The 26,823-nt window shown below is 39.2% G+C and overlaps 1 protein-coding gene across 1 annotated transcript in view; it reads right to left on the reverse strand.

The window, feature by feature from the left end:
- LOC306856767 (low-density lipoprotein receptor-related protein 1-like) overlaps nt 1-26,823 on the reverse strand; it is a 171,897-nt gene that overhangs the window by 127,927 nt on the left and 17,147 nt on the right. The window contains exons 3-6 of the mRNA XM_079396210.1: nt 11,968-12,105; nt 2,784-2,903; nt 1,798-1,926; nt 1,388-1,648 (exon numbers count right to left, since the gene is read on the reverse strand). Of these exons, the coding sequence (XP_079252336.1) occupies nt 1,388-1,648; nt 1,798-1,926; nt 2,784-2,903; nt 11,968-12,105 (648 nt within the window). The remainder of the gene's footprint in view (nt 1-1,387; nt 1,649-1,797; nt 1,927-2,783; nt 2,904-11,967; nt 12,106-26,823) is intronic.

A 26,823-nucleotide genomic window follows, 5' to 3' on the forward strand; every position in this document is an offset into this window, starting at 1 on the left:
ACCTCCATCACATAAGGTATATGCTTTCACTTTCATTAGGTTTGCCCTTGGAGCTCGTACCAGAGGTTGAGAGGTGGGATAACAGGTTTGGATAACAAAGTTGTCTTCCCCTTTTTTCAGGGCATAACAGTTACGGTACACTTGGATGACTTCAAACCTGGGTAAGGGCTGGCTAGCTTGGGTTAAGATGCTGATGTCAAGCCTTGGGCCTACTGCTCCTGATCACTAGGTGCAAAGTATGGCATTTTTAATCACGGCCAGTCTCATTTGTTCAACTTATACAACACAGTGGGTAGGCATTTGTTCAGTGTGGAGCAGTGGGTATTAACGGTCCCAAAGCATCATCATCGACGCAGCGTAGAATGTCCACTTTGATGGGAAACGTCTCGGTTATGCATGTCGGTTAAGCAAGATGCTGCGTCATGTTGCCATACTTCAGGCACGTCTGCACGACTTCCTTCAGACAATTATAATCTGTGGATTCCATGACGTAGATGCCCTTTTATGGCATTGCCGGCATGTCATGTGACTATTGTCAGCCAATTTCATTGGCATGTTTGCACAGCACACATGCTTCAAACACTGGCACATGCTGAAGGTGTTCCCATAGCATCATTGTTGATGCAGCATCTTATGGCGCTTTTCCACTGCATAGTACAGCACGGTACAGTTCAGAACGGTACACTTTTAGGGGGTTTTCCACTGGGTACAGTATCTGGTACCTGGTACTTTTTTTAGTACCACCTCAGCCGAGGTTCCAAGCGAGCCGTACCGTTACCAAAACGTGGCGTGTAAACTCGGGTGAGATAAAGAATTTTGTAGGTCTAATGCAAAAGAGTTGCAGAGAGAGATTCTGAAAATCTTTTGGAGCTCCTTGTATTTCAGTTTCATAACCAGAAATAATAAAAATAATTGTTCATATCGGGCCAATGCCGGTGTTTACATTTTAAGCCATTATCGGCCAATTCCGATATCATTCCGATAATACTGTGCATCCCTACTTAAAAGTACAAAAAGACAGGGCACATCAAATATGGTCTTACGGCATGGGATTGGTATGTTTATGGTATGTTTATGGTATACAGTGGTGTGGCCAAAATTATTAGAACACTAGTATTTTCAGCAGCTAAAAAATGGTTTTAAGTCAGTTATTTCTATATTTTGCTGTAGTGTGTCAGTAGGAAATATCAGTTTCCATTTCATCATCATCATCCAGTCTGTCTGGAATGACATGAAGAAACAGAACAAACTAAGACAGACTAAATCCAGAAGAACTGTGGCAACGTCTCCAAGATTTGCATGAATTTCCTTAATTATAACAACCCTGAGTGAGAAATGTAGTTTGTGTGTGTGTGTGTGTTTGTGAAATCAGCGCAGCGTGACTTACGGTGTAAGCTGAGGGAGATGTTGATGGTTCTCTCATCTGTGAAGCTCTTGAGTCCTGTTATCTTAGCGCACTTCAGTCGTGTGCCTGCGGGGGAGTCGCCCACATTGATCCAGCATACTGTTTCCTGCGCGTACAGGAAGTCCATAGCTGTGGTCTGTTTTGTGCTTATGTAGAGTGATGGACTGCTGGAGCCACTCAGAGACGTGATCTGGATGTTCTGAGAGTTTGCGATCAGTAAGACAGGGAGACGATCCACAGGCACTACAGCAAGAGGAAGACATCTGGTTCATCTCAAATATAATAACAGTTCAGCCAATAATAATTAATTAAAGTGTTGGCTGATGCGGATACATATATGTGAGGGAAACAGAAATGGAGAAGCTTATCTTGGACTGTTATGTTTGTCTTACCATTCTTGGCCTTGCAGGAGCGGTTGTCAGGTTGAACTAGATAACCTTCCACGCAGGAGCAGGTGTACGAGCCGTCTGTGTTTGTGCACGTCTGACTGCAGGTGCCGTACACTGTACACTCATCAAAATCTGAACCCACACAGACACACTAAAAGATTAATGTACAGTATATATCATGTTTTGCCCTGTTTTCTAATGAAATATTTAAGCACCTTTAAAAATTACTTTCAGAGAAGCAAAAAAATGTTAGTATAGATAAAGAGATTTGTCTTAGATATTTTAGCTAACACTCCCAAAAGAGAAGAAGACTGCAGATTTAAAAAAGGAATCTAAAAGCAAATGAAATATAGCAAATGATAGCATATGATACAGGACGTCTCATAAGTTTTTACTCAATGTAGTAACATAACTTAATCATATACTAGATTTACAATGCAAGTAGTACAAGAAAAAATTGCTAATGGTCTAAATAGGGTTAAACAAACTTGTTTTAGGGATATGTGGACATTTTTACTGGACACTAAGGGAAAAAATGCTTTAGAAGTATTGTTCATAATTAGTTCACCTCAACTAATTTAGTTAACCATTATTAACAAATGAAACCAGGGTGGCATTACATAAGCATCAAGTAATTTGCTTATGTTAGCTGATATTAAACAATAAAATAATTGTACATTTATGTAATTATTTGTTCAATAGCCATGCAGTACAATAATGTATAATCAGACTGTCATAATATTAAAAAAAAAATCTAATATGCTAAAAATGGCCTAATAGGAAAAATATTTTGTGACAATGGCCAGCTGACTGTACTTTTTCCTTACAAGATACCTGATTTAAAATTCTACGTTTTAGATTATATGCTGTAGTTCATCTTTTTAAGTATTCATATTGATTATACTCATACAATTAAAATAATCCACTATCTCTCTCAGCTGTAAGTCTATATTTTTGCATTCATGAAAGTGTGTGTAAATGCAACCGACCTTTACAGGTCTTTCCATCTTGGCTGATCTCGTAGCCGCTCTTGCAGTAGCACATGGGGCCGGTGCGTGTGACAGCACAGTTGTCCTGGCAACCAGTGAGAGTACAGTTGAGCGCCAGTTCTACAGAGATCAGAGCAGAGGACGGCTAGAGGTCAAACACAGCAATATATTACCAAACAGACTGACACACTGCCCACCAACACTCACTACAGAGACTTCATGACGACCGCAAAGTTCAAAATAACAACAAAACAAATATTTTACATGTGTCTGAAAAGCAAATGACGTGTATCAAATAAAAGAATATGATATACAAAATCTCATGAGTTTTGTTTTTACTTAATGTAGTAACAGATTTTCATCACATACTAAATGACAACGCAGTACATGCTAGACTAAAGGCACTGAAATCAAGCTAACATCTAATATACAGTATATTCACCAAAGTGCACTTTTGTATTTCATGTTATATTTTTTGTTTTATCCGCCACATTTTTTCCCCATTTCAAATATGCAAAACATTTAACTATGCATAAAATTTATAAAGACTTCTTTAGGTATTTGGAAAAATAAAAATCTATTTGTTCCTGGTGAAGTGAACTTGGATCTCTTTTTAACTAAAGATGTCTTAGAATTAACCAGGCTGTACCTACTGCACCTTTAAGACTTCTATACTGTAACAATGTGCCATTGTAGTTTATCAGCATGGTAAGAAAAAAGAAATCTGTAGAAAAACAGAAATAGTACTGGTAATTTACTGCCAGGATATTATCCATTAGGTTTATGGACATTTCCATTTACCTCATAACACAACACAATGCAATGCATAATTCAAAATACATGTAAAACATATGTAAAAATCGATACATATCATCATATTAACACGGTATATTAGGTCCTACTTTTTAGGCCCAGACTTTTCATAAACAAAGATAAGATGAACACTAAATGGGTGTTGTAAATGTGGGCTATAAGCCCATGGTTTTAACAAATGGTCTGGTTGGACTAGAGTATTTGGCTATGAATGTTGAGTATGAGTATGCCTGCACAAAACTTTAAAGTATTTTATTTAAACACAGAAAGAAAAATCCTGTTTTCCACAAAATGGCATCTTTGACCGATTTGACAAGCCACAGACTGACTGAAATGAAATAACAGCACCTAGTACCTCAGCAGACAGTGAACAGGAGTGATTTTAACAACACACACACACACACACACACACACCTGTCCCAGAACTCAGGGGATGCTGAAAACAAGAGCGTTCAGTCAGATGAGCAAATGAGCCTCTAGATGAACTGCATCAACAGCTCACAGCAGCTAAGCTAATATGCTAACAGCTCCTTATGTAGACAGCCTTAGTGGATTTGTCAGTGCAATCATATGTTTAGTCCAAAAAACAGTGAGCTCTATATTTGTGTGTCAAGTGGAGCTGCTGCCTATCAACAGGTTTCCAAATCAGTCACTTTTGAGGTTCCGTTTCATTTGGGATGCTGCCTTAACAGACAACTGCCTGTGTTGGTAGTAAGCAGTGAGGTAGCTCACTAGGTTTTGGGACAGGGCTAACAACACTTATTCTGTGTCGATATACAATCATAGCATAAAGTATGTGAGTGTGTGTTTTGATTTTCGTGTAGATATGTGTGTGGATGAGTGTAAGCATGCAACGTTGAGCATGTGAAGTAATTTCTACATTGCTAATCCTTGAGAGGTTTGCCTTAACTTCACATTTCAAACAAATACTCTGATGGGTTAATGCTTTTCACAAAAGTTACATCTCAAAATGAAGCGAAATAGTTCTGTGCTTCACCTTTCACATACATGATGACACAAAATTTGTGTAGGTAAATGTCCATATATCAGATTTTGGTCATTTTGTTCTCTATATACCGCTATATAGCCTATCCACCAAAATGAAAAATGTTCCTCATGCTCAAACCGTACACAGCACTAATGCCAATATCAGAATTTTGATTTCCAAATGATGTGAATATTGTCAAACTGTTTCATACATTAGCTTTGATTAAAAAAAGTATCTGTCAAATGAATAAATGTTAAATCAAAAAGCCCATGTTGGTCAACCAATTGTTCTATTAACAAATCATATCACTCTAAAGGTGTTTTTTCCACGCTAAGTTATGAAAATATCACATTGGGGAAATGATTTTTTAAGCTGCATTTTAGTCTGTAACATACTGAGGCTTCAAACATCAAACTCTGAGCCAGTAATGTCTGTTCCAGACTAATGCGCCTTCTGCTGACCACTGAACTGTTGACATAGATTTACTGTTCCTCAAGGTTTAAGGTCAAATCGCATAGTCTTCAGTTTCAATGACTGACTCTATATTGATATCTAAAGTGACACATGTCCTCATACATGAAGCTGTGCAGAGCTAATAGCGTGTTTCCAAATCACGAATTTGATAATCAAACAATTCAAATTTGGAGAAAATGCATTTTATGGAGGGAGGAAGTTTAAATGCACTGCTTCTGCCATTGGACAGCGCTGCGAAGCTACTGCACAACTGCGGTTTACAAACTACTCATAATGTAGAAACAATATGAAATTATATTATCAATCCATTTTATTAGGTCATGAAAAGTGGCCATTACATACTAGAGTTTGCAATTGTGCAGGACTTTAAAGACGTAAGTGCATACTGAGAAATGCAACGGTTGTCACTCGAAATGATCTATTAACATTAATACTTATTCACACAGAAGGTGATTATTGAGATGTGTGTGTGCATTACAATACAATACAACAATACAAATTTAATTTTATAGCACTTTTAAAACAACTGCCATTGACCAAAGTGCTTTCCAGCATCATTACATACAGCCACACAAACATTACAAGGACTGTCTGCACTCATCTCTCATGCTCCTGGATCACCATTTTTAAGAGTAAATATTTTTTTAAAAGATATTTCACCCATATATTTCTTTTATCTCCTCAGACAGACCTGTGGCTGAGGCTGGAGTTAAGAGAGAAAATCAGCAGCTCTGATATATCAACATCAGCGAATAAACAGGCAATAACAAAATCTCAAGCAATCCCTCTGGTAAAACTGGACACGGCATAAAGCTACAGGTATGTGGAGTGGGACTGTGGAAAAATGTGTGTTACACAAAAATAAATGTAAAAACATAAAATTACAAGTAACTCGCGGAGGAGGATTGTTTCGTTTTGGCTTGCATTGTTTTGTTGATGGCTTAACCCATCGTTTTTTACACGCATTAAAAATCCCTAAATATCGATAGACGAATATCTAAAAGTATGACTTATCAGCTTGTACATATGTCATTGTTTTTTTGACTGCAATTGTTTTAAAATAATGTCATGTAAGTTAGCTATACCATGCTGAGACATAATGATTGCTATTAATATCAGATAAGGTGTAATATGCTGGAAACTATAACATGGCAAGGATATTTATCGGCAAATTAGTAGTAGAAGGTGGAGATTATCAACATAGACATTGTTTGTGAACCTTTTCAATACACACCAAATGTAATGTTATGGAAATGTTGATGTGTGTTGTATTATAGCTGTACTGCCCACAAAAGGACATATTTTGCTTACAAACTCTCTTGTTCAAACTACTGCACTTCCAGTGCATACAGTGCCCTCCAAAGTATTGGAACAGTAAAGACAAAATTGCTCTGTTGGCTGTGGAGTCAAGACATTTACAAATATGATTAAAAGATGAATATGAGACAGAACTACAGAATGTCACATTTTATTATTAGCCGTTTCAACACATAGATGTTTTAGCAGCTAAGAAGTTCAGCACTTTTAGAGTTTCATCCCTCTATCTGATGTGAGCATAAGTATTGGAGCAGTTGCCTCACAGGTCTTTCTAAGTGATCAGCTGTGTCCTGTTGCATTAATTCTTCAGATATTAAAAGCAGGGAATGTGTCGTATCAGTTATATCCATTACTTCTGTATTCTGAATCTTGCATTCGATGATGACACACACAAACCAGGATGAAGACGAAGGAGAGGGTCTTCTGACCAGCACCAAAAATAGAAAGGCAAGATTAGAGTTGGCAAAAAAGCTCAAAGGTGAGCCAGAAGAGTTTTGAACTGTGTTTATGGACCGATGAGACAAAGATGAACCTTTATCTAAGTGATGGGAAAGCAAAAATGTGGAGAGAAAGAAAAAGGGAACTGCAAATGATCCCAAGCATACAGCCTCATCTGTAAAGCATGGTGGAGGTGGTGTCATGGCCATGCATGGCTGTCTCTGGAACAGGCCCTCTCAACTTTACTGATGACTTAATGTATGATGACAGTAGCAGAATGAATTTGGAAGGGTACAAAACCATCTTGCCTACCAATATTCAAGAAAATGCCACCAGATTCATTGGGAAGTGCTTCATATTGCATCAGGACAATGACCCAAAACACCCTGCTAGTTCAGTCAAGGAATTTATAAGAGCAAAGAAATGGAAAGTATTAGATTGCCCAAGTCAATCTCCAGATTTAAATCTGATTGAACATGAATTTCTCCAGCTGAAGAGGAGAGTAAAGGCAGAAACTCCCCAAAACAAGCAACGATTGGAATTGGCTGCATTAAAGGCTGGGAAAAGCATTTCAAAAGATGAGAGCAAGAGTCTGGTGATGTCTATGGGTCACAGACTCACTGCTGTGATTGTGTGCAAGGGATCTGCAACTAAATAATAGCTTTTAATCTTTTATATCTGCCTTATGTTCAACTGTCCCAATACTTATGCTCACATCGATGAGTGGGATGAACTCTAAAAGTGCTGTTCTTTTTATTTGGTAAAACATATGTGTTGAAATGGCTAATAATAAAATGTGGCATTCTGTAGTTTTGTCTCATATTCATCTTTTAATCATATTTGCAGATGTCTTGACTCCTGTTACGGGTGTGGTGCGGAGCAAAGAGCGCACGACGAGCATAGAAAATAGTCCTTCTTTTAATCAGGATTCCAGGAGCAGATACAAACAGGGGAGTGCACACACATCAATAATAGCAACAATAACCGACAATCAGACATACTAACACAGGAACTTATAAAGGGACAGATAACGAGGATGGACAGGTGCACACAATGACTAATTAAACTGAACTAGGACACAGGGGAAAACAGAAAACCCGACATGGAACAGTCACAAAAAAACCCAACATGTAACATATCGCCCCTCCCCGCAAGGCGTGGCCTCACGCCGTAACGTAACAACTGAGGAGGGCGGGTGGGGGTTCTGGAGGAGGATGTGGAACAGGAGGGTGACAGAGACAAGACATGGAGTCCAAACAATAAGTCCATGGGGGAGTGGAGGGTGGGAGGAGCCAAGGGGGAGCCAGGAACAGGAGGAGCCAGATGACGACCCAGGCCACAGTCAGGATGGTGGCCCACGGGGGAGCCGACGGAGGGAGGAGCCATGGTGGAGGAGTGACCGCCGACTCCATGGGACCGACCCACGGCGGCGGAGCAGGTGGAGGTGGAGCCCGAGGTGGAGACGGAGAGCCGAAGAGCCAGGGTGACGCCGAAGATCCGGAGGTCCAAGGCAGAGCAGATGTCTTCGGCGACCTCGGCGCAGGCGGAGATCCGGAAGGCCGCGGCGGAGCCGGAGCGACAGAGGACATAGGTGGAGCAGGAGGGAAGGAGGAGCCCAACGGAGCCGGAGGGACGAAGGGACGGGGCGCAGCCCAAGGAGAGTAGTCCTGAGGTGCAGGTAGGGGGACGACTGACCAATGCGGAGCCGGAAGGACGAGGGAGCCCGGTGGAGCTGGTGGACAGACGGGATCCGGTGGAGCCGAGGGAGCTTGAAGGCATGGTGGAGCCGCAGGGTCGCCGGACTGAGGCGGAGTCTGGGTCTCGGAGGCTGAGGGCGGAGACGAGGGATCCTCCAGACTCAACGCCAACAGAGCTGGAGGTCGGCAGACCCGCGGCGAGCCCACGTCACAGATGGTGTGCTGAGGGTGAGCAGAGGGGCTGACGAACTCCAGTGATGAGGGTGTTGGAGTAGGAACTAGATCAATGAGAGGCGGTGGGAGAGGGAGGTCGGGTGGGATAATTTCCCAGAAATCCAATACAGGAGCTGGCTTCAGGATGATTGTGTCAGTGTGAAAGTTAATGAGGTTTCCCAGGTCCAGTTCATGCTCACCCTCAGCGGTGGCGCCGTGGGCGGGGCGTTCCATCGCCCCCGCGATCTCCACAGCTTTCTCCACCGTCGGATGCACTGCCGGCTCTCGCACCTGGTCAGACGTTTGGGGCTCGGGCTCCGGGACGATCGGCAGCTCTGTCGCTCCTGATGGCGATGGCTCAACGACCGCGGCAGGCTCTGGCTCTCCGTCTGCGGTGGGCTTGGGCAGCTCCGCGCTGCGGGGTGGTAGTGGACTGGGCGCTGGGTCCCGAGTGGGGCTGGTGTCATTCTCTGCGAGGTCCACGGTGAGTTGCGAATTGCAAGACACCAGCACCCACTCGATAAAGGCGGCGAGGCTCTCTCGAGGGCCGTCCCCGGACAACTGCCGCCGTGTGGTGATGTTAAGTCCAGCTTTGTAGAACGTGCAGAGGCAGTAGTCCGGGAAGTGTGTTAAGTTGGCCAGGAACAAAAAATCCTCGGTGTGGTCCTCGAGAGAGCGGTCCCCCTGCTCCAGCAGGATGACGAGGGCAGCGGGATCCATAATAAAAAATAAAAAACTTGGCAAAAACCGGGAAAATAAAACGGGGGAAAAACGCCGCAAACTTGCTGTTTTGGTCGGTTATTATGTTACGGGTGTGGTGCGGAGCAAAGAGCGCACGACGAGCATAGAAAATAGTCCTTCTTTTAATCAGGATTCCAGGAGCAGATACAAACAGGGGAGTGCACACACATCAATAATAGCAACAATAACCGACAATCAGACATACTAACACAGGAACTTATAAAGGGACAGATAACGAGGATGGACAGGTGCACACAATGACTAATTAAACTGAACTAGGACACAGGGGAAAACAGAAAACCCGACATGGAACAGTCACAAAAAAACCCAACATGTAACAACTCCACAGCCAACAGAGCAATTTTGTCTTTACTGTTTCAATACTTTTGGAGGGGACTGTATATGACCTTCTTTCCTTAATTTATGGATAGGTCATAAACACACATGGATACATAAAAACAAAATGAATAATGAAAATATAAATAATTATTATAGGCCTACCATCAAGATTTAGGGTAAGGAAATACAATGGAATATAGTTTTATGACATACCAACTCATTATTTAAATCACGTTAATTTACATAACTAAAACAGTTTGTCTAGGGTGTTATGTTCTGGTTTATTGTCTTCCGTCACCCCGCCTGTGTGTTCATGTCCAGACAGGTTTGTGTCACTTCACTAGAGTTTACCCACTAAAGACTATCTGTGTGTGTGCATATGGGGGTGAAGCTAAAATAGACAAAACATAAATCAAGGTTAATCGCATATGAAAACCCATTAATAATTTTCCTTTCCTTGTATACACTATTTGAACTACATTGAGATCAGATCTTAAAAATCTTTATAACTACTGCATATGTGGCATAAAACATTGTACATTTTAGGGGGAAATCAGCAAATTTTCCAACAAACAGCATGATTGCTAGTGTGATATTGGTTCAGTTCAACAGTTCAATAAACAAGAACTTAATATTGAGTAACTTACGTTTCAGACACAAAATTGAAAGTTATTGCTTATTTTCGATTTGCCAACAGAAATAGTTCCAACTGAGAGATCAACCAATGACTAACTACTGAAAAACACACAACAGTGGTGTTTCATTCCAGAATAGATGAGCGTTTCTGACATCGGTTAAGTGAATCATACAGAGACTCACTCATAAAGGCAGTTTTGTACATGAATGAATTAAACAAATTTGTTGAATGAATGATTCAATGAATAACCTATGTCTTACATATTTCAACATTTATTTATTTATTTGTTTTGGGCATCCCTACTTACTCCTTCACAAGTGTATTTTTCTCAGATAACAAAGTTTCATCAGTGATGGAAATCTGTCCTGGTCCAGAGGCAGGAAAGCAAATATTTAAACAAACAACATAATTATACCGCCATCCCCGTGCTTTACCGTTAGGATGTGGTTGCTGTTATTGAATGCAGCATGTTGGTTTTGCCAAATGTAATATTTCTTAAGCAAACTGTTTTACTTTGGACTCATTCATTAACAAATCAATACTTCCAGTAGTCGCCTGGCTTATCCTTGTGGTATTTGGCCAACTTTAGACAGGCAATAGTGTTCTTCTTGGAGAGAAGTGGCTTCCTCCTTGCTGGAGTATCCTGCTGTGCACAAGAAGCCAATGCAAGAGACGCCCGTAGATCTTCTGAAATATTATACATCTCGCTCATGGATGGTTGGACTTTTTGGCAGGAATGGCGGTGAATTTCTTCCAACTATCTACCTGATGGACACCAAACTCTTCACAGATACCTCTCTAATGTTTTCAAGCCTTGTGAGCATCAACAACTTTTTATCAGAAGTTCTGACTGAAGCATGGCTAGTTTCCACGAGCAGGTGTGATAAAGGCCCAGATTTTGATAGAGCCCACCCAGCTTTAGGGAAGTTGATTAGTGAGATTTAGATACAGGTGTTTTGTTAGGCTATTAACTTTTTTATTCACTTGTACACAAAAACACGAAGAGAGTTCTCCACAAAAAAGACCCACATCTGGCAGATCAGCCTGCTACTTCTTTTCTTAGAAATGTGGAGTGTGTATATGAGGATGTTCACTGTGACTAGATGATTGACGGGGCAGTTTATGGTGACCAGATGCTATGCGAGAGACATGCGACACCTTTCAGTGTGTAACAGAGTAGGGAAAATATTGGCATATTCTTTTTGTGAAAAACATATACTTTAAGGGCATAGTATAAGCTTGCACTGGAAATGTATCCTTAATGTCTCATGCAGTTCTTCTCATTAAGTACATTTATCTTGTATGATGTTTTTACTGGTAAATCTATTAAAATATATTTTTTGCTGTTTGGCCTATGGTTTATTTCAATGGAAATTTGAAATTTACAAGTTCAACTAGTATCTGTTTCATGCCCCAAGCTTTATTTTCCACAGAAAGACTGATATTATTCATGCTAGTAATATTTATATATAGCATATAACAATTATATGTAGCAATAAATAACCGAGCAATGTTTGTAGTCATTACCTCTGCAGTGCGGCCCCTCGTCTCCTCCATCAGTGCAGTCGGGGACGCCGTTACACAGCTTGCTCATGTGAACACACAAGTCTGATCCCAGACACTGATGTTCATTAGGAGGACACCTCGACACACGGTTATGAGGACCTGAGAGAGAGCAGATAACAAAAGCATAAAGACCATGATGCTACAAAAGTGCCTCACTGTTAATGTCATGTTAACCCTGGAACAAGAATTCATATGTTTAAAGTGTAGGGAACATATTTTGAAAGAATACTTCAATTTACTGGCATCTGTTATTTTAGAAACTGTTCCCTGTAACGATCCGAAAAATGCTTCTTCTTTAACCTCATATAACAGATGCATCATTCTGTGTTGCTTTCAAACACAGTGGGGTTAAATCACCCAGTTTTATTATGACTGTGTCCATAAGTGTGCAGTCATGTGTTTGTCTCTGAGTCACTGGATGAGCTGTATTTGTGTGTCTGGGCTCTCATCCGCTCTGGAGTGGACAGAACACTGGGCGTGGAGTGAAATGGACCAAAAGTCCCCAAATTGTTGACTAGACATGAGCGAACGTGTTATTGCAGAAAGATGATGCAACACAGCAGAGATTAAAACAATAAATGTTCCATGAACGTCTAGTTTACAGATGAGATCACGAATACAGCGCCAGTACAAACACATATCAGCAGTGCTGTATTAAGTCACTGCTTTAGTACGCTATGACAAAGGCTTTTAAGAAGTGTGTGGGAGCGGATGTGTATGGTCTTCTGTCAAAATGCATTCTCATATACCAGTTTCAGTCCACTATATTGGTAGATTGACATCTTGAGTCTTTGGCACTTTCAGAATATTTCTCTGTTTATTTGAGCAGCATGTCAACTTCTGGCTAAACCAATGAGTTCATTGCTAAACAATGAAAGATTTAGGAAATGTTCAAACTCATACTTGAAAAAAATAAAATAAATAAATCTTGTCAAACTCATGTACAGCAGCAGAAAGCATCTCCAGTGCCTCACTCTTCATAATTTAGTTCATATGTGTAACACAAAATCCCAGACATGTTTGGTTTTCATTTTCAAGTTTACACTCATTCACTTTACACACTCTCTACCTCACTGTCATTTTAGATGTTTATGGAAAAAGCTGACAGAAAGCCACGTCTTTAGAGCAAGAAGCTTTAAATAATAATACAACATAGTTTGAAACCTTAAAAACTGCAGCTGTTCTGGGACATTAGAAAGCCTAGCTTTGGCATTGTCGCTCTCCCAGGGGTCCTGTAGGCATGAGGGATTGTGGACACCTTGCACAGGCGTGTGCTGAGACCATAAGCCTCTTGTAATATTATGATCACATGTGGCGTTCCAGAGGATCCGGAGGTGGAAACTCTCGTCGAAGGGGAAACGCTCGGTCAGAAAACCTCAGCCACATGGAAAACTCTGGAATAAGAGGCATCACATGGGAAACGTGACCCGGGGCCCCTGTGACAAGACCACATGCCACTTTATTCGCATATTCTGTCTTTATAAAGAGACAGAATATGGAGCACACTAGTGCAGCTTTCACATGCTGACAGCTAGTTTATTTCTCTTATTTATAGGTAACAGATGCTTGAAGTTTCATATGAGTAAAACTCAAACCAGGTAAAACAATTTAGGGCAAGGGTCAAATATTTAGTGAAGGCAGATTTGATCTGAAAGGCTGAACTGAGCTCTAATAACAGAGGTATTTGTATGAAATATCAGGCTGTCACATGCGTTTTGTAATTTTGTATCCACCTTATTCCTGACGAGTCTACTGCGTTTTGAGTTATGGGTGGCACTTCCGGTTTGGGAAACTTCCATTCAAAACAAATCATTTTAAACACTGTGTTGAGCACAATGCACTGAGGGATACTGTATTACAGTAAGAAATAGCTTGTCTAGTGCCAGCGCTGTAATTAGCTTATCTTCAATCGGCTACATATGAACTGAAGTGTGTTGAGTCATTGCCCTCATGCTATACGCTGTAAATAAACATACGTTCTGATAAAAGCAGTGTTTTGAAACTGAGACCCAAAGCTGATTCGGCAGATACAGTTTGCATAATACTATGATATTCATCAGGGTAGCAGGCAGGGATCTGGTGAAAAATTCATTGTTCAAATGTATAACACACCATTAGAGTACAAAATGTGTGCTAAAGCCACGTAGATATGGCTCAGGTCCCTGCTTCAATGCAAGTCGAATATTTTTGTCTGCCAGGTGAAAATTGCATGTTTGAGACACAATCACACTTCTTCTCAAGTCTCCGGTTGTCAGATGGTACGGGATGAGTTACTATACATCAAAGTTCAATACTTATGGTTGTATTTGACCGTAAGTGTGAGCAATAGTAAAATTGATATACTATTTAGCTAAATGTATATTTTTCTTCATATATCACAACACCTGGCCTCCAAGACTCATATCAGAGTAATCTACAACTCAAATTGTCCATGTCAGGCAACTCTTGCATATAATAGCACAGTAATGGGCCGTTCTGGCATTCATGCGTTAATAAGATCAATGCATGTCTTACTACTCTCCTTAATTGTTCATTACCTACAAAGCAGCCCAAACACAACATGAGAACGTTTCCATACATGAGACGGATCATCAGCAGTGATCACAGCTTCTTTTGCCAAATAACATTTTCTACACAGACATGAAACATTCCCTAACTGATGTCAGAAGGGCACATTTGTTTTAGATTCCATATGCAATCACAAACACGGTTACAGTTCGTGTCGTATAGAACAAAACTATGGCCCACAACAGAGGCTTTGCCCATTATGTGTGCTCTGGACAGACCAAGCAAAAGACCTTACCACAGTAACTATTACTAACATGTGTTTCTTTAACAATTGTTTCTCCTCAGTCCCTCCCTAGATGTCCATGGTTTCCAGCTGAGAATAATGATCCATAACAAGAATCCATTTCACATCATGAATAAGAACCGGACGTGACCTCTCGAATCCTCACAACATCACGCTAACCAGTCACATACCATCATGGCTGAATGTTTGAAGGCAAATCCAAGAGTGTGCTTCTGAAATTCTTCTTGCCCCTGGATCAATCTGAAGATCATGCGGTGAAGGAGTCTGTTTGATGGCTTAGTCTCTGTCAGAATGGATCTTTATTTTGGACCCCTGCTAAAGATCATCTCTCTAGAGATCATCCAAGTGTTTAGGCAGCTGGGACGCTTAAACCCATTAGAAACCCAGAATGCTTAACCTCAGACAACCTTGTCTATTTTAAAATGCCATTAAAAATACCATTAAAATACCATTAAAAACTGCAACTATAAGTGAAGTGAAGTGACATTCAGCCAAGTATGGTGACCCATACTCGGAATTCGTGCTCTGCATTTAACCCATCCAACATGCACACACACAGCAGTGAACACACACACACACACACACCGTGAACACACACCCAGAGCAGTGGGCAGCCATTTTATGCTGCGGCGCCCGGGGAGCAGTTGGGGGTTCGGTGTCTTGCTCAAGGGCACCTCAGTCGTGGTATTGAGGGTGGAGAGAGCGCTGGACATTCACTCCCCCCACCTACAATTCCTGCCGACCGGAGACTCGAACCCACAACCTTCGGATTACAAGTCCGACTCTCTAACCATTAGGCCACGACTTCCCGATATAACATTTCCACGACATCAGTGTTCTTGTATATATTAAAAAATATACAGTGTGTGTGTGTGTGTGTGTGTGTGTGTGTGTGTGTGTGTGTGTGTGTGTGTGTGTGTGTGTGTGTGTGTGTGTGTGTGTGTGTGTGTGTGTGTAAAAAGTACTGGGTTAAGCAACATTAAAAAAAAAAAAACAAGGATATCAGAAGCAAGTCTCTTCACCCAGATGATATATCAGTCATTTCAGTGAGACGCTTAGCATACACTCATCAGTGAAGTATGAAGAGACAAAGTTTTCACAATTTACTGTCTCAATACATATATAGGACAATATAACAAACTTTCCTTTGTCTATGGTACTAGGGGTTGATATTTATTAAAACAATAATTTATTTTGCTACTTTGTCTTTATATAGATTTCATAATTTCACCTTTGTCCCACATCTATACTACATAAATTTGAAAATCCATAACACACATAAGTGTGTGTGTTTGTGTGTGTAGTTCAGGTTTTCGCTATGTTATGGGGACAAAATGTAGGGTAGGTTTAGGGCAGTTTGTACAGTATATAAACCATTACTGCTATGGAATGTCACCATAAAACATGGAAACCCAATATGTGTGTGATTGTTCATAGTTTTAAAATTTTGTAAAATATGTAGTAAAAATGTACTATGAACAACTACAGTTAACACAGAATGAAAACATGGGACCCATGTAGCCACTGAAGAGATTTAATGTGATACCTCAGTCGAGTATGAGTCGGTGTTCGTGCAGCTGCGTTAAACTTTTTGATAAGCCAGTCAAAACACTTCTGCGGTAGTTAAGTCTTGCATAAAATGTGTGAATGAGTTTCTCGCTTTCAGTAGGAGAGAGAATGTTGCCTACTTCTGAGATGTAACAGAGATGATAATATGCTGTTTTATAAACAGTGCTAAGGGTTTCTTAAATACAATTCCTAAATTCTTGATGCGATTATTGGGCTTCAGAGACAAGGAGTCTACATAAGGCATAATGGATGTTTCTCTGAGAATACTCAATATTAATTAAGTTGCATAAATTTCAAGTACAACCACTAATGTATGTTCTTTGTGAATTCCAGCAGAGTACTAAATGATGGAAGCATATACATGTAATAATAATAATAATAAAACAATAAAGAACCCAGAATTGAGCCTTGGGGGACTCCATAAGTTATCACATGACATGTGTAGGTATAGCAACATAAAGTAATAAGACCAGTAGCTTAAATCAGATGGATTGGACCTGATAGGTCAGAACTGTTCTGCAGTCAGTCAAGGAATATTGTATATCCCACTGTGTTAACGGTAGTAATGATTGTAAATAGGCATAAAGAGACAATATTGTGAAAGGAGACATTGATGTGTTGCTGTGGTGGCAGTCATATGCTAATAGGTTTCACAGTGATGTCACAATTTGGAGGAAGTAGAGTGCAAGTCACATTTGTAACTTGGTTTAAAAAAATACTCCTTTGAGTACTAAAACTTACTGTATCATGCAAAATTTCATTGTTTCAAGTTCTTCATATTAGAACAAAATCTACAGTTACAATAAATGATCAGGTACTGCAAGATTAAAAGCAAGGGATGAAGAAATACCAATAACAGATCTGAGACAGATCAGGTTAAATACCCTGTGGAAAAAAATAATCCACCTGTTTAATTAGGCATTACTGATTTGAAGCAGATTCACCACCTCTTACAAAGACTAGAGCTGACTCCCTTTGTGCTAGAGGGAGAAAATCATTCATTCTGCATTTAAATAGCACAGATATTGAACTCTTCAATGCACAATGAGTCAGCCAACCAAGTAGATGTATAAATGATTAAGCATTTTGTAGAATTTAACCTCTAAAGCTAAACACATAGCTGAAATGTTATGCTCGGTTCATTTTTCCAGCTGTCAGATGTTAAACAACAGACTGTTCTCATCTCAGCACAGCGGGTCAGAGCTCCACTGTGAGATCAGAGCTCAGACTTTCAACCCTCTCAACGTGAGACAGATCTAAATGACTTTTGCACACGCATGTTACAGCAATAGGCTGCTTGAGGGTTTAGTTGAGGGTACAGTGCAAGGTATTGCATCAAAATAAATCTTATTTTGTTCTATCTCTTAATTTTATATTCTTTAATTAAATGCAGTTGGAATTTTAGTTGTTTACGATATGGCACAATTTCATTTGTCAAGCAGAACTGAGGAACTTTAAGCCACCCATATGGCAAAGAAATATATTTTTTGTGGCCAAAAATAAATTTCCTAAAATTTATTTACGGAAATATATTTTAGCAAATACTATATTTTTTGGCCAATTTTTGTATATTTTTGAAAATATATTTTAAATGTAGAAATATATTTTCAAAAATATACAAAAACACATCAGTAGAAAATATATTTATGTAAATAGATTTTGAAACATATTTTAGCAAATGTATTTCTTGGCAAATTTATATGTTATTTTTACAATATATTTTGAAAGTATAAATATAGTTAAAATATATATTTTAAATATATTAATGTATTTTCAAAATAAACAGTCATTTCCACAGTCATTTTAAATGTTATGCAAAACACTGTAAAATTACTAACATCTGTAAAATTAACAATTTAGCTGTTATTTTAAGTATTATATCATTATAATTCTCATTTTTATACAGATAAATACTATTATTCATAGAGTATTTCTCTTTTTTCTTAAATTTAATAGAAATTTATGTAAAATTACAAAAATAATGGTAATTATAATTTATGAAATCACCACCAGATGGGGCAAATGGCAGCATTTCTCACACTATTTAAAAAAAGCAAACAAACAAACCAAAAAAACTAACAAAAACTGTAAAATTGGCTTCCCACTGCTCTAGGTGTATGTTCACTACTTTTCTTTTTTTTTTTTTTTTTTTTTTTTTTTTTTTTTTCATGGGTGGCCTAATGGATAGAGAGTTGGACTTGTAACCCGAAGGTCATGGGTTCGAGTCTCAGGTCCGGCAGGGATTGTAGGTGGTGGAGTGAATAACCAACACTCTCTCCACCCTCAATACCACGACTGAGGTGAGACCCTTGAGCAAGGCACTGAACCCCTACCTGCTCCCCGGGCGCCGCAGCGTTGGCTGCCCACTGCTCCGGGTGTGTGTTCACTACTGTGTGTACCCTTGGATGGGTTAAATGCAGAGCACACATTCCAAGTATGGGTCACCATACTTGGCCACACACCACTTCCCTTTCCCCTTTCCTTTTCAAATGGAGGTTTCAAAAAGTATTGAATAAAAAGGTGCCGTTAATTGTGGCCAATGTGTATTAGAGAAAAACAATTATTTCACGATGATGTTTCCACCCATTTTAAATTCTTATTATCCAATGAAAGGTTAGGTTTTTGTGAATTTTTTAAATAAAAGATCAAAAGGATTAACAATGCAGATACATTTTCACAGCCTTCTTTGATCATATTTACCAAGGGTGCCAATATTTTTGGCCATGACTGTATGGCTGAGACCCATTGCATATGTTTTGTGAAAACTGACAATATTGACCTCTAACACACTTTTGAGTGAGACCTCATTTAAGATTGCGTCTCTAATAGATGAGTGGATAGATAATTAGATGAGTAGAAAGATATTCCCATAACAAACACACATTGCATGTTTTAATACATACAAGTACACATTTCACATTTGATGATAAAAGTATGATAATTATTTTCTTCCTAAAGGCATATCACTATCCTCATCTCACTGAAGCTAAGGATTGGTGATACAAAGCTGTCTATTGTGTTGCAGTGGTCCACAGAGGACGGCCACAGCAGCTGCAGTGGGCACAGCGACAGACTTCACTGCTAGCCATGGCCACTTTCACAAAAGACACAGTGAAATCCAGCCACGTAAATAAATAAACCTCTTTCATGGGGCAGATCTTCAATGATCTGAGGCATCTGCACTGAGGGATCCACAAACAGAGCACGTTTCCACACACATCCCAGTTAAAGGGTTAGTTCACCCAAAAATGAAAATTCTGTTATTAATTACTCACCCTCATGCCATTTCAAACCCGTGAGACCTCCGTTCATCTTCGGAAAACAAATTAAGATATTTTTGATGGAATCTGAGAGCTCTCTTACCCTCCCATAGACAGCAAGGGTCCTTACACGATCAAGGTCCAGAAACGTAGCATACCCTATACATAATACTTTTTGTATGCAAAGAAAACAAAAATAACGACTTTATTCAACAGTTTGTCTCCTCTACATCAGCGTAGCGCCATTTTGGATTATATCCGCTGGACGGAAACTGCGTACGCTCTTCTGTGTCAGCCGCACCGCGTGGATATGTCTTTTACGTATATTTACACTTTGATTTGAATGACAACAGCGCATCCGGTACGCGGCTAACTAAGAAGAGCGTACGCAGTTTCCGTCCAGCGGATATTCTCCAAAATGGCGCTACGCTGATGTAGAGGAGACAAATTTGAATAAAGTCGTAATTTTTCTTTTTTCTTTTGCGCACAAAAAGTATTCTCGTAGCTTCGTAAAATTAAGGTTGAACCCCTGATGTCACGTGGATTATTTTACTGATCTCCCTTTCTACATTTCTGGACCTTGATCGTGCTGTCTATGGAGTGTCTGAGAGCTCTTATCTCTTATTTTTAATTTGCTAGGAAATCAAAAAGCCTACAGTGTAAAAAAAAAAAAAAAAAAAAAAAGTTTAGGGCGACCAGCTTCAGCAGATTTTTGAGTTCTCTCAACTTATTTTTTAGGAAATTTCTCAACTTGTTGTATAAACTTAAAACAAGAAGTTGAGAAAACTCAGTAATCTGCTGAAGCTGGTTGCCTTAAACTTTGAAGTTTGCCCAACTTTTTTTTTTTTTTACACAGTATACACAGCTGGACAATAACCAATAATTTGTCCTATAATTTTAGTTTTTCCCTATATTTTCCTTATGACAATTTTATGATTAGTTGATATACTACAAACACTTTTTTCCATTTTTATCACGGAACAATGCAGAATAAAACAAAATGTTTTATATTTATATTTATACATCCAGCTGGATGCCTTTTATGTCTATATTAGGGATTTCCTGGGTTAAGGCTAGATGGGATACAGCTGCGGCTATTTTTGTAACAATAATGACTGTATTTGCATAATTGTAAGGGGTAGGTTTAGGGTTGGGGTAGGTATATACATTAATAAAACACTATCTAATAGTTAGAAAATTTATTTTATTGTTACTTTCTGGCTGCAGCTATATCCCTTCTAGCCACAACCGATTTCCTGGCACATCATGAGTTATTACTTCTACAAGTCTGTTTTGAACTTTCTGCACGAGAGCCCCCTCTGGCTTTGAGTATGAATGAAACATACACTGCAGGAGAGGTAATGTTCATATGATGTTCACATCGCCTCATTTTGGATACAAATAAAACGTCATGCCAAACATAGATAGTCTCTTTGCATTTAAATCTACATTTATTCACACTGGCCCTTGAAAATATTTATGAAAAAAAAATGTACGTTTAAGAATTTACGTTTTCTTTAAAAGTGGGGGGAAACATGTCCCTCGCGTATTCTACGCCCATGGTAACTAGTCATAAACATGTGTATTGTATAGAAAAGAGCAGCTCAGAGATTCTTCAAAACATTGTTAGTGTTCAATGGCACAAGAATATCCTACTGGTTTGGAATAAGGTTGAGTAAACGATGACAGAATATTCATCCTTTTCAAAGCAGCGGGTAAGACGTCACATCGGCTCTCAAAGTATTAAGAAAAGACTGTCTAATTTTAATGCAAAGAGCGTAATGGAGTCAATACCCTGTAGCGCAGCAAAAATAGAGATCGCTGAAGACTAGTTTGTCAGTTGTCTATGTGTGTTGAGAGAGGAAGCACGAGAGAGAGAGAACTTTTGAGCTGAGAAAAGCAGGCCTTGAAAAAACAGCAGTTTTCCTCCATTCCTCTGGACGGGGTTTTAATGACTTCCAGACTGAAGGCAGCTCAGCCTCTGTTTCTCCTCTCCTCCTCTTCTGGATCGGATTCGGTCTCTGCGAACTGCCTGTACTTCAGCTTTGCTCTTACCCAACACTTCTGAAAGCCACGCCAGCTCTTTAGAGAAAGATAAATTATTTCAAAGCATGTAATTGGTTGTGACGAAGGACTACAAACATTCCTTAAGTCCTAATGCTGCCTCATGAACTGCGCCATTGTTTTCCAGGGCCAGATTTTAAGTAGCGAGTTAATTCTAATTACGTCGGTCCCCTTCCCCCGCTCGCCCCATGATAAACTGACGGCACACTATTTTCTTAACGCGTTTCTATTAGGGGCCCTGCCAGAAAGGGTGTGAATGGAAAGATACTTCACACTCGCGTACTTCACACGCTGAGAGTCGAAAACTCTAACCCCAACCTGAGATTAGAAGCTGTTATTAAATTGATCTTCGCTTTCTCTCATTCAAATGAATGTAAATCTTGTGCAGTGCTAGGTGACATCTTTTTCCATAGTTATATGAGTGCTGCAGGGATGACATTTTTGTAAGCCAAAGCCTGGAAACCCGAGTTTGCAATGTCGCACTTCCAGCTCCATCGTCCCAAAATCAAAGGTTTTTTTTTTATGGATTTTTGGTAAAACGCCCAAAATTAGGTTTGTGATTCACACAAGCTCAAGATATTTTCACGTTTTATTCTACAACATAAAATACATCAACAATACCTCACTGTGACGCCGTTTAACACTTTTACTTTTCTTGAAAAAGTGTCTAAATGCTACTACAGGGTCATGTCATCATGACAAAAGAGGTAAACTCATCTACTCACAGCCTCGTGTTTATAATCAAACCCTTCAAAACTATTCTACTCAAACTTTCAGGGAAAATGTGACCATGGTGTAGCTCATTTATAGCCTACATTTAGCTTTTTACTTCTTATCATGATGAACTAAACATGTAACAATCATAAAATTTTGTTGGTCACAGAGCATATTTTCTGCAATTATCCAAAAGTCAATGGAAAAATGTTTGGGGTATTTGTCAAGGGAACCAAGGTGATTCTGACTTACATGTTGCTTACAAAAAAAAAAAAAAACACACACCATCACCTCAGCGCTCTACTGCTGACTATTCTGACCAAAAAGTGCATTAATACAGGCATTATTATTGGGGAAAAAGCATGTTTCCAAAATTGAAAGCTCTCAAACGATGCAAATATCAAATCGGCCACCAGACAGTATTTTGTAAGCAAATAAGGGAGTGAAAGTGTTTACATGCTGTATAGCAATTGTACATCAGGATGAATTAAAAACGTATGTATAAAGCAGACCTTTACAGCATGTGTTTAATTTGGTAATGACACCCAAGATCGTATTCGCCATTAACACACCAAAAATATAATCTGGTTTTGAGTGTATTATCTAATATATAGGACTCATATATAAGGACTCAAAATACTATCAACTCAAATATATATGTTGGAAAAAGCAATGATATTCTTGTCAGACTGGGAAAAACTAGCTGGAGTGGGTACTTGGATAATAGAAAGAGGTTGTCCATTAACTGAAGGCATTTTGCTGGGTTGATTATGACAGCGATATAAATTTGTTGTGTTGCACCAAATATAGGGAATAGCAAAACAGGTCTAGGACTCGCAGTGTCCTCTTGATAGCGTAAACAGATAACAAGGCCACATTAAGTCAATGTCATTGGAACTGATCAGACTAAACAAGAAGAGCGAAAGAACGTGTGATTCAGGTCAAAGTCATCTGGGAAACAGAATGACCACTCAGAGAAACCAAACAGTGATAGCTCCTATCAGAAACACGTAACAGCTGTGCACAGCCTGTGGTGGGACTCCACACTCCACTATTTTTGAAAATAGGCTCATTTTCTGACTCCCCAAGAGTTAAACAGTTGAGTTTTACAGTTTTAGAATCCATTCGGCTGATTTCCGGGTCTGGCGGTAGCACTTTTAGTGTAGCTTAGCATAGATCATTGAATCTGATTAGACCGTTAGCATCTCGCTCAAAAATGTCCAAAGAGTTTCGATATTTTTCTATATATAGTGCCCTCCAAATATATTGGAACAGTAAAGACAAAATTGCTCTGTTGGCTGTGGAGTCAAGACATTTACAAATATGATTAAAAGATGAATATGAGACAGAACTGCAGAATGTCACATTTTATTATTGGGTGATTCAACACATAGATGTTTTACCAAATAAGAAGTTCAGCACTTTTAGAGTTTCATCTAGAGCCCTGCGTGGGACTGTTTTCTTAAACCCGTACCCGCCCGCTCCAGCTTAATTTCTGACCAGGACCGCCCGCTCCTGCAACCTGCGTGTTCCACCCCCGCCCACTTTCTCTCAGAGCACCAAAAATAGAAAGACAAGATTAGAGTTTGCAAAAAAGCACAAAGGTGAGCCAGAAGAGTTTTGGAACTGTGTTTATGGACCGATGAGACAAAGATGAACACATGAAAAATGTGGAGAAAAAAAGTGAACTGCAATGATCCCAAGCATACAGCCTCATCTGTAAAGCATGGTGGAGGTGGTGTCATGGCATGGGCATGCATGGCTGTCTCTGGAACAGGCCCTCTCAACTTTATTGATGACTTAATGTATGATGACAGTAGCAGAATGAATTTGGAAGAGTACAAAACCATCTTGCCTACCAATATTCAAGAAAATGCCACCAGATTCATTGGGAAGTGCTTCATATTGCACCAGGACAATGACCCAAAACACCCTGCCAGTTCAGTCAAGGAGTTTATAAGAGCAAAGAAATGGAAAGTCTTAGATTGCCCAAGTCAATCTCCAGATTTAAATCTGATTGAACATGAATTTCACCAGCTGAAGAGGAGAGTAAAGGCAGAAACTCCCCAAAACAAGCAACAATTGGGATTGGCTGCATTAAAGGCTGGGAAAAGTATTTCAAAGGATGAGAGCAAGAGTCTGGTGATGTCTATGGGTCACAGACTCACTGCTGTGATTGTGTGCAAGGGATCTGCAACTAAATAATAGCTTTTAATCTTTTATATCTGCCTTATGTTCAACTGTCCCAATACTTATGCTCACATCGATGAGTGGGATGAACTCTAAAAGTGCTGTTCTTTTTATTTGGTAAAACATATGTGTTGAAACGGCTAATAATAAAATGTGACATTCTGTAGTTTTGTCTCATATTCATCTTTTAATCATATTTGCAGATGTCTTGACTCCACAGCCAACAGAGCAATTTTGTCTTTACTGTTCCAATACTTTTGGAGGGCACTGTATCTAGCTGGGAACTACTTTCAGGCGCTGCGTAATATCACTGCACCTGCTGTACCCACGGTATGGCAGCAAAGTTCCTTGATTATTACGCAGGAATGAGAGTATAGTTCCTAGCCATATCGGCCAAGAAAATCACAACTTTTCATTTTCCATCAGTCTTAGTACAAGATGTAACTACAGAAGAGTCAAGTTTTAAATAGGAAAAATATGGAAACTCTTTGGTCATTTTTGAGCGAGATATAAAAATCGTCTGAATGGATTTGAAAATGATAAAACTCAACTGTTTAACTCTTGGGAAGTTGGAAAATGAGCCTATTTTCAACAATAGTGGAGTGTTCCTTTAACCACGCTCAGATTCCATTAAAATCTTCATCTCAAACCACTATATTTCCATGAAAAATAAAACAGTAAAAATGGCTAAAAGGTCCAACTGATACATTTTTTAATGACAATATAGTGTGAGACCCCCCAACAAATCTTTTTGTTTTAATTACTTAAATATTGACATAATTTGTGTAAAAAGAGCTGGTGAAAGCTTGTTTTTTTTTTTTTTTTTTTAAATCATGTAAATATAAATAGACTTTGCACATGTTTTTGTTATGGAAAACGACTAATTGCAGTTCAGGAATTGTTTTGTTTTTGTTTTTTGCCTCAGTACCATGTGGGTGTTTTAGCACAGATGCATTTGTCTGAAAATATATGCAATATTTTTCAGGGATTCTCATAAGACAAGTCAACAAACAATTCTCTTAACTGAAAAATTATTACATGTTGGATTAAATTACCTCAAAATACAATCTTTTGTCATTGTATGCAGTGACAGTATGCATCAGGAAAATGTTGCAGTGCATAGAGTAGGTGCTCAAGTGCTGTGGTGTTTTTTTTTTTTTTTTTGCTTTTTAGTGTTTTTGTGGAACAAAATAAATCTAAAGGGTCTTTCCAGAGCAACATCTAAAATCTAAAAACCAAATCCATCCATCCATTTTCCTATGGATGCTATGCCGATGCTTATCTGTAGGAAGGCCAACACCCTGGATGGATAAGACACAGACATGCAGACTCAAACACTCTAAAAAATGCTGTTTTTTTTTTACTCAAATGCTGGGTTCAGCCTGTTGGGTCATATTATTGGGCTGTTTTTACTATTTTTTACCCAGGTGCTGAGTTATTTTTTTTAACCCAAATGCTGGGTTCAGCTTGTTGGGTCATTTTATTGGGTTATTTATAATATTTTTACCCAGGTGCTGGGTCATTTTAATGGGTTGACCCTGTCTCCAATGAAACAACGCAGCTGCTGAGAGCACGGGCTTTTTAAGTCCATAGGAGAGAGCGATTCTCAGCGCTGCCACCGCCGATTTGGTGCACTCTTTGCGGAAAATAAAGGTTTGTATACATTATATTTCATTTATAAAGTCTTTAATGTGGTGTAATTTATATTATTTTATGCAATACAACATAAGGACAAGATATCAGCAGTGGTCGCTTCACGCTGGAAGTGCCTTTGCCTTGCATAACATAAATGGATTTTATTTGTTATAATACTGAGTATAATTTAATTTGATATTGAAATATGTTCTCTAATCTCAGTACTGTTTGGTTTTGGGCAGGTTTTGGTGTCAGTCACGCCATCTCTCAGCTACGAGTGAAACGTGAAGCCACGGTCTGAAGTTCACAGTTCCCCCGGCGAACAGCAGCCCTTCACCGGCTCAGATTACGGCGACACACCGGCACGAGAATTAGCACTATTTCGGTAAAAAATGATTACAGAGAATGGTTGAATACACTTAAATTAAAATGCTACTTTTAAATGTGCCTTTTTATTTCTAAAATGCTTGTTAAATGAGTTTAAATGCATGTAATATTGTAAACTATGCTGTATTCACCCAAATAAATTCAATTTGTCTTGCATTTTGTCCTTGCTTAATTATAAATGTTCAT

The sequence above is a fragment of the Barbus barbus genome (genome assembly GCF_936440315.1).
Source record: "Barbus barbus genome assembly, chromosome: 37".
Taxonomy (NCBI): Eukaryota; Metazoa; Chordata; class Actinopteri; order Cypriniformes; family Cyprinidae; genus Barbus; species Barbus barbus.